Source organism: Labrus mixtus, chromosome 11 (genome assembly GCF_963584025.1).
Source record: "Labrus mixtus chromosome 11, fLabMix1.1, whole genome shotgun sequence".
Taxonomy (NCBI): domain Eukaryota; kingdom Metazoa; phylum Chordata; class Actinopteri; order Labriformes; family Labridae; genus Labrus; species Labrus mixtus.
In genome coordinates this window covers 588,921-597,920 of record NC_083622.1, presented here as the reverse complement: position 1 = coordinate 597,920, position 9,000 = coordinate 588,921, and the positions used below count along the sequence as shown (strand labels likewise).

The 9,000-nt window shown below is 44.6% G+C and overlaps 1 protein-coding gene across 1 annotated transcript in view; it reads left to right on the top strand.

The window, feature by feature from the left end:
- col6a4a (collagen, type VI, alpha 4a) overlaps window positions 1–9,000 on the top strand; it is a 63,883-nt gene that overhangs the window by 40,291 nt on the left and 14,592 nt on the right. The window contains exons 14-24 of the mRNA XM_061049383.1: window positions 468–585; window positions 1,023–1,094; window positions 1,205–1,231; window positions 1,378–1,422; window positions 2,310–2,363; window positions 3,171–3,233; window positions 4,614–4,679; window positions 5,464–5,517; window positions 5,954–5,989; window positions 6,133–6,195; window positions 6,289–6,351. Coding sequence (XP_060905366.1) covers window positions 468–585; window positions 1,023–1,094; window positions 1,205–1,231; window positions 1,378–1,422; window positions 2,310–2,363; window positions 3,171–3,233; window positions 4,614–4,679; window positions 5,464–5,517; window positions 5,954–5,989; window positions 6,133–6,195; window positions 6,289–6,351 — 661 coding nt within the window. The remainder of the gene's footprint in view (window positions 1–467; window positions 586–1,022; window positions 1,095–1,204; window positions 1,232–1,377; window positions 1,423–2,309; window positions 2,364–3,170; window positions 3,234–4,613; window positions 4,680–5,463; window positions 5,518–5,953; window positions 5,990–6,132; window positions 6,196–6,288; window positions 6,352–9,000) is intronic.

Here is a 9,000-nt window from a genome sequence, read left to right as displayed (position 1 = left end):
TTTGATGTGAACAAGCACACACATGCAGTGATCTCATAGAGTTAACAGCGGACCTGCTTCTAAAGGAGAAGAGGGCGAAAACACTTCACGCATTCCAAGGTCAATGTGGTGTGTATTGGCAACACATGGAGAGGCTCTTATTCTGAAGGCTCCTCCTCCATCACCTTTCATGAGCAGAAAGGAAGTTAGTCACCTTAAAGGGACAGAAGATCTCATAACATACCCTGAGTCAATCTACATCATGATGCACCTTTAATCTACTTCTAAAAAGGTCTAAATCCTATAAACCCCTCTATTTCAGCCCTGCTCAGAACAGGCTGTTTCTGTGTCTGTACCTTTAAATATGTAAATGAGCTGTGTCTGACCACGCCCACAGTCACATTTTGTGACTAAGTCACAGAGCGAAGACTGAAGCTTCAAGCAGTTTTCACATTCACAATCACACATGTATGAGAGAGGTAAAACGTACTGTTAGCTTCAAACAGTTTCAGTGTTATTTTCTCATCTTTTTTTACCTGTTTAAATCTTCAGGGTGTGTCTGGACAAATAGGCTTCCCGGGTTTCCCAGGAGACGAGGGCGTGGCTGTAAGTGCTTCTTCATATTCGACTTGCTGATGACATGTGCTTGATGAATCCGTAGGAACTTCCTTTTTCATGAATACAGAAACATCTGCTGCAGGAACATTGTGTTTACATATACTAGACGTTGACACGCTGCGATAACTGGTTTTCTACGTTCAACTTGACGTGCTCTGTAACTTTACTTTTGAGGACGATGTGAAGGACATCAGGAAGAACCTGAGGAGCTCTAAGCTGCTCCATCAGTCAGGACTAACTTCATGAAGGTCTTTACTCCGGAAAATGTTTATTTGACTATTTCTGTTAAGCCCTCATTAGACGTCATTTGAACTCGCCCCTCAGAGACTTGGACTTGCATGAAGTGACAGAGAAACGATACAGCCTGAACATCTGTGTGTGTGTGGAAGCTGCGTCTCAGCTCGCTCTGTGTGTGTGTGTTTCAGGGGGAGCGAGGCGGTTCTGGACCGAGTGGACCTCAGGGTGTTCAGGGCTGCTCGGGGCTCAGAGGACTAAAGGTTAAACACACAAACTCCTGGACGCCGTTTGTTGATAGTGATTATTCACACTGTTTAGAGGACGGTGCATATTTACATGTTGATGATGTATGTGTGTGTGACTCCCACAGGGCTACAGAGGGATCCGAGGAAACAGGGTGAGTGAGTCAGACCAGCTGGAATCTTCTCGAGTCCATTAAAGCAGGAAGTCATGTGACCTTCAGTATGTTGAGAGGAATGTTTGCATAAACATTAAAGTGCAGATAGACTCAAATTAAGACGTGATTCTCTTCTGACTCTGCAGGGCGAAAACGGAGAGGACGGACTCAACGGAGTCAACGGAGAACAGGTACCGACTTCTGCACCAAAAACACAAACAGATCATTTGGATTTTATTTTTTGGATATACTTTATTAAGAGAGGAAACTCTGGTTTACACTCTTATTTTTATAGGGACATGCTTCTCTCACACACACACAGGCCTGAATCACACACACGTTTTCTGATTTGGTTGTGAAACTTTAGAAAGCTTTACAGTTCCTTTAAAACTCGTCCATCACTCTCCTTCTCAAAGTCTTAAAGAAGTCAAATGTGAACACAAAGACAAGAAACACATCAGATTTAAAAGCTGCTGGAGGATCCACATGATCACACGTCTCGCTGTGCTCACACGGCAAGCGGAGCAAAGGATGATGGTCTCTGTAGTTCTTACATCCCTCCGCTCGACTCCACAGCAGCTGAAACAAAACTGCACTTTTTTTTCCCAGTTAGATCGATCGTAATATACCTTCACAGGTCCCACAAGACTCTCTTGATTTGGGGACATTAACGAGAACTTTACATCCCAGTCGTCGTTTCGTTGAGTCTGCACATCCCCGAGTTTAGAGCGACAAACAGGAGCTGCAACATGTCGTTTAGGCTCACTCTGAATGCTGCTAAGAAGCAAAAATGTAAACATATCCAGTCCCCATGGAAACGCCATCCATCACGTTTACATCCCAAACAGTCGTGTGACTCTCCTCAATAAGAAGAGCCACTTCTTCATATTGTTCAGTTCATTCTCTGCCCTGCGGTCTCAGCAGAGAGGTGTGGACTCCCTGACCTCCTTTTCTTTAACTAATGAGGCGAGACGATGCCCCTAGAGGATCTCTGCTTTTGATTTCATTCAGGAGGAAATGAGCGGGCGTGTTCAGGAAGCGTCTGATTGGAGGGATTTTCTGATTCTGTGTTTTGCAGGGAGTGACGGGACAAGACGGAGGTCGAGGAGAGAGAGGGAACCCCGGAAACCCGGTAAGTTATGAACCTCTGTTTTCTCTTCTCTCACGACACAAAACTTTGTCTTCAAATGTCGTTCGTACTCATTGCATGAAAAAACTCAAATAAGTCAAATAAGTTTGTTTGTTTATTTCTGTAAACAGAGTGAGAGTCTGTCTGTCTGTCTGTCTGTGCACCTGTCTGTCTGTCTGTCTGTCTGTCTGTGCACCTGTCTGTGCACCTGTCTGTCTGTCTGTCTGTCTGTGTACCTGTCTGTCTGTCTGTCTGTCTGTCTGTGTGTCTGTCTGTCTGTGTGTCTGTCTGTGTGTCTGTCTGTCTGTCTGTCTGTCTGTCTGTCTGTGTACCTGTCTGTGCACCTGTCTGCCTGTCTGTCTGTCTGTCTGTCTGTCTGTCTGTCTGTCTGTCTGTCTGTGTACCTGTCTGTGCACCTGTCTGCCTGTCTGTCTGTCTGTGCACCTGTCTGTCTGTCTGTCTGTCTGTCTGTCTGTCTGTCTGTCTGTGTGTCTGTCTGTGTGTCTGTCTGTCTGTGTGTCTGTGTGTCTGTCTGTGTGTCTGTGTGTCTGTCTGTGTGTCTGTGTGTGTGTCTGTCTGTGTGTCTGTCTGTGTGTCTGTCTGTCTGTGTGTCTGTGTGTCTGTCTGTGTGTCTGTGTGTCTGTCTGTGTGTCTGTCTGTCTGTCTGTGTGTCTGTCTGTGTGTCTGTCTGCCTGTCTGTCTGCACATGTATCTGTCATGTTAATCAGAGGAGGACTCTTTATTGAAGCTTCGAGGCGTTGACCTCTGACCTCCAGCTGGTTGATTGAAAGGTTGAACTCTCGTCCTCAGGGCATCCCAGGTATCAGAGGGGAGGCGGGGCTTAAGGGACAGCGAGGACTGAGAGGAGATCCGGTAAGTTTTCTCTCTTTCTCTTTTTTTTTTTTTAAATCTGTCTGTAGAAAAAAGACATTTAAAAAAACATAACTCTGAATAGAAAGCACTAAAACACTAAAACACAGAAGCTGTTCCTCTTGTCTTCAGCCTTTCTTTAAAACATGCATCACTGAAAATGTCTTAAAAACTTCAGGACAAGCCCACCCTGAGCTGCTCCTGACAGTAAGGGAGTAAATACATCATCCAGGTCGTAGACTCTCTGATCTGTTGCTGCAGATTTACAAAAATAGTTCTGCTAAAATCAAATTCTGCACGTACACAAGAAACCAGATGTTGAAGTTCCAGGGCTCTACCAAACTGTTCCTGGACTTCTGATATCCTGGAGGAGGAGGTTTTTAAAGGGTTAAATATCGACCCTCGAGTCTGAATTCAAAGCTCGTATCTTAGCTGGACACAAATGTTCCTGGTTTCCTGTTAGATCCTGGAATGGAAAACCTCTGACTGGCTTAATTTGTGAACTATTTCAGGATGTTGATATTTAACAGATCAGAGTAGAAGGAGGACGAGCTGTAAAGACATGAGAGCTCAGCTCAGCGGCAGCATGTTGAGGCCTCTTGTGGGCGGTTCAACCATGTGATGCTGACAGAGAATTACAGCGATCGAGTCTTGATGAAACGAAGGCGTGAATAATCCTCTAGAATTGTAGATGATAAAAAGACGAGCAGAACAAACTGTTTCTTTAGGGATCGTTTTCTTCTCCTGTGAACCCAAACTGACCCCAGAAGGGCGGGGCGCTCGCCAGAGGATGGCGTAAAAACTGTGGCGCTGACAGACGATGTGGAAATTGTGGATTAGAATAACAATGAGAGCCTGTCAGCTTCAGTGAACCATTGAGGATTATGTTGAAGACATTACAGCCGGTTTACCTCCTGAAGAAATCTACTGAAGCAATTTTTGTTTGACCTTTAACCCCAAATTCTGCTGCTTGTTTTTAAAAGTCTCCCAAGTCTGTTCTTGTTTGAGTTCAGGCTTCCATACCATGCAGCAATGCAAACATTTAAAACAGATTCAATAAAACTTTTATAAAACAGAGTCATCATCTCCGTAGAAACATTGAAAGAGTTCAACAGTCTTTGCTGAACCTTCTTGGAGGTCGACATGATTTTCAAAACACAACCAGGTGAGAGTGAGCGGGTGGTGAGGCGGAGAGTCCTGCAGGTTTCAGCCAAAACCTTTTTCTTTATGAAACGTTACAAACAGACTTTAAACCCATCCTCTCTGCAGTCACATCACAGACTCTCAGAGATCATCAGTGATGATCTAAACACAGCTGCAGCACAGCTGGACGCTCTACTTTATAGAAAACTAAACACTGCTGTCTTATGTTTCTTCTGACAGGGTGAACCGGGTGCTGATAACACCGCTCCAGGACCCAAAGGAGACGCCGGGAACGCAGGACTGCCGGTAAGAAACGGTAACACAGATGGACTGAAGTCAGGTTAGCAGGTTAAAGTCCGGATCCTTCATCAGGTTTATGTTCAGGATTTGATCTTTGTAAGAGTCTGAATCTTTTGCATCCACTTCTTCATCACTGTGTTGAGTTTTGTTCTTGATCTCTGTGACAGCCGTGGTTTGTTTTATCGCTTTTTTAATCCTAATGTGATGATGGAATCTCAGCTGTCCCTTCAGCCCCGCCTCCCCCAATCAAATCATTTGCCATACGTCCAGGACGTAGAGAAGAATGGATAAAGAGTTTCTCTCCGACTCACGCTGCAAACTGTAATTGTATGAAAAACACAGGGAGGTGTCAGACGAACGCATATATAAAAATGCTTTGGTAAAAACACAACAGCATTATGGGGGAGGGGGGGGGGGGGTAGAGAGAGAGAGAGAGCTGCTTCATGATGGCATGGGCGGGAGGGAGGGGCTAGGAGGAGCTGTAGCTACCGCTAGGATAGCCACAGCATCCCCAAAAAATGTCAATGATTTATTTAGAATGTGTGAATACTATGATTTATAATTAGAAAAATGAAATAAAACATAAATAAAACAAACATATTGTAGACTTAAAAACATGAAACCAACACAGGTTTGGCCAATGGGTGCAGGTCGTATTGAACTTTTGACCTTACTCCTCTCCACTTCCTCCTGTTAGCCAATCGTATGTACCGTTAGCAAACTTAATGTGAATGTTGCTCCTAAATCTTCTCCTCTCCTTTAATAACATGTGATGTGTTTAAATCCTCAGGGACCTCCAGGACAAGATGGACAGCCAGGTGAGAGTGGAATCAACGGAAACACGGTGAGATTATTTCACCTTCATGTTCTCACTCAGGTCTGTACTTCAGATCAGGTCGAGGTTCAGTTATGATTTTTTTATATGCTTTTGCTTACTTCAACATCTTGCCTAGTTACCGTCACTAAGCAGTAATTAGGAGGTGATTGAGAGCAGCTCTTAGGGATCTATTAGCTCCAGAATGTGGTCATGTAGAATAAGGTGAGTGCTTGATAATGAGTAATTAGCAGCCAGTATGCTACTTATTAGCATTAGCATTGTCAGTGTTTGTTGAGTTGATATCAGTGGATTTATTCCAGACAGTCTGAGGCTGAAGAAACAGGCTGTGGCTTCTGACACACGATGCCTCGTTCACTGTCAGCACTGAGCAGACTCTCCTGTTATGAGTAATAAATATATATATATATAATAAATATCTGTGGTTTGGTTTTTTTCTGCTCAGGGTCCAAATGGAAGGAGAGGCTCGCCCGGTCAGAAGGTAGGAGGGGAGAGATAGTCAGAGCATGATCAGAGCTGTGACAGACCGGTTTATATACTGAACTGTGTGTGTGTGTGTGTGTGTGTGTGTGTGTGTGTGTGTGTGTGTGTGTGTGTGTGTGTGTGTGTGTGTGTGTCCTGCAGGGTGCACCTGGAAAGCCGGGAGAAGCAGGCAGCCAAGGCAGCCCCGGAGCTTCAGGTCCACAGGTGAGTGATGGAGTCTGGACGCCGTCAGCAGAGAGATGACATCACATGGTCATTCATACCCTCACAAATCTTTCCTCCACGTCGTCTCTGCAGGGTCCCAGAGGAATCCAAGGACCACGCGGACCCACAGGACTGGCCGGCCTGCCTGGACCTCAGGTCAGTACTTCACCTCAATGTTACTCCTCCTCCAGATCGAAACACAACTTCAGCTGAAGCATCGTTTCACGGGTCATACTTTTTTTCATTTATTTATCTTTTTTCATTTTTATATATATTTTAAATTCTTATTGGTGTGCTTTAGTCTCTCAGTGATTTTATAAACTACTTTTTCGTCAATAACTTTTCTGCACTTTGAACTGCAATTTAATTTGTCTGTATGCTGTATGAATAAAGTTTGATTGATTGATTGATTGATGTGGAAAAGCAGCAGCTGCCATCGACAGTCTCACTGCTGTCACTCTGATTGCCGGACGTGGATTGTAGCGCAGGTTATCTCTCAGGAACTAATGTGGTAAAATGGTTTTCAAACCACCGGTACACCGGGGCAAAAGTCAATATTTAGAGAACAGGAAATCACCGGGAGAGAGGAGGAAGAGTGACAGAGAGTCTGAAAAGAGGGTGATGGAACACGATGAAGCTAACAGATTAGCCTTTTGCTAAATTTGCTGAACATACGCAGACGTGTGAGCTGAGTAACCTGTTGCTTTTGCTGCGAGCTAACACCGAGTAGTGATGTCAATAAAGACGAGAGCGAGACCCAGTGGAGGTTCTAGACCACTTTTACTGAGGGGGCCAAACTGGGGCCAGTTGTTTTGTCAGAGGGGAACATTAAACCCAGGGGAAAAATAGATGATCAATAATCAAATAAGATGATCGCTTTAAAAAATATATAAATATTATGCCAAATAATAACGTACATCTTTAAATACCATGATTTATATTTGTTTCAGTAACAGAATTAAATACTAGATTGTGAGTCAAATACTGTGTATGTGTTATGAGGGGGGGCCACAGGGGGGCCAAGCTCAGTGTTACAGGTGGACTGGCCCCTGTTGTCCCCTGTTGTCCCCTGTTGGCCCCTGTTGGCCCCTATTGTCCCCTGTTGGCCCCTGATGGCCCCTGTTGGCCCCTGTTGGCCCCTGTTGTCCCCTGTTGGCCCCTGTTGGCCCCTGATGGCCCCTGTTGGCCCCTGATGGCCCCTGCCTAGAACCGCCCATGGCGAGACCTGACCTGAGGTGTGAGGTTAAGAAAAGAGACGGACACTGGAAAGAGGGGTCAGGTTTTTATCACCTGCTCGCCCGTCTGCAGGGCCGCAGGTCTCGTTTTGACGCAGCTCGACGGGAGGCGTTGGTTTCATTCATCGGTTGTTATCTTCGACGCCTTAATCGCTGCGTGACATAAATCGTGAACTCTGACAGACGACGTCTGGATCTCATCTGGTTTTCTGCTCCAGTCAGCAGACTCTTCATCTCACTAAAACAATCCAAACATGCAGCTCAGATTTATGAAGCACACAGAAACAGATCCTTGTTGTTGTTGGATGATTTTAGAACATTAGATTTCGAGGTTGTGATCGTAGCTTCAGGTCACACAGAAGTGTTTTTTATAGATCCGCTCTGCCTGCAGATCATCTTTATTTATGATCGCTGTGTGGAGCTCGTTAAATTAATCTAACCACAGATAACTCCTCGGAGATCAATCTTACCAAACACTAAGAGGGGGAAATAAAAATGTGTCGGCGGGCAGACTTATGGTTTCTCGTTGGGGCGGCTGGAACCGATCCCAGCTGTCGTTGGGCGAGAGGCGGGGCTACACCCTGGACTGGTCGCCTGTCAATCACAGGGCTAGCAGCAGAGGATGATGCTAGATGAAAGTGAAAACCTCAGAGTCAAGATGAATTCTTCTCTTTGTGTTTACGTCTCTGACAGCTGAACAAACCTGATGTTTGTCTCTGAGTTCAGCTCCACTGAACAAACATCATCAATCCAAAGCTGAGAGCAGCGAGAGGTTACTCATGAAAACACTCCAAGATTCAATCGCACGTGTGGATCATTTTTCACATCAGGAGAGAAATTCCACTCTGAATGTGCAAACATGAACTCCATGATTCAACAGTTTCCTTAATGTCTTTATATGTGATCTTTTGATCCAGCAGGTGTCGCCCTTGAGCACCAGCATGAAACCAAAACAACTGGCGCTGCATTGTTGTGTTAGCATGCTAATGCTAGCGATCTTTATTATGCTCGTATCTTCACACTGCATGTAAATTTACCTGAAATGAGCGTGATCTAGAAACACAGTTAAGCAGTGAGTACAGTATGTTATTCTTCTTTTCTCTAGTCCCTCAATTAAACAACTTTTATACACGAGGGGAGGAGTCAGCCGGCCGTCCGGGCGATGTAAACAAACTGAAGATAGGACTCTGAAAACTCTGAAAACATCACAGACAGTGGGACTCGGGTGTTACACCCATTGTAGACAGTCATGACTCACAGAGTTATTTTCAGAGGAGATACTTGATTTATATATTTAAGTGTGAAAAATCAAATATAAAGACTTTGAATAAGCGCGCCCACACACACACACACACACACACACACACACACACACACACACACACACACACACACACCTCCTTCATGTTTGTATTCTTGTATGTTAAACTATAAGATGTATAAATGTGTCAGGATGAAGAATATAAGGGATGATATTTGATAACATGTGAAGTAAAGAAATAAAAAAGAAAAAGATAAAAGTCCTGGAAACAAAAACTCTGAGGACCGGGAAAGGTGTGGTGATGCGTTC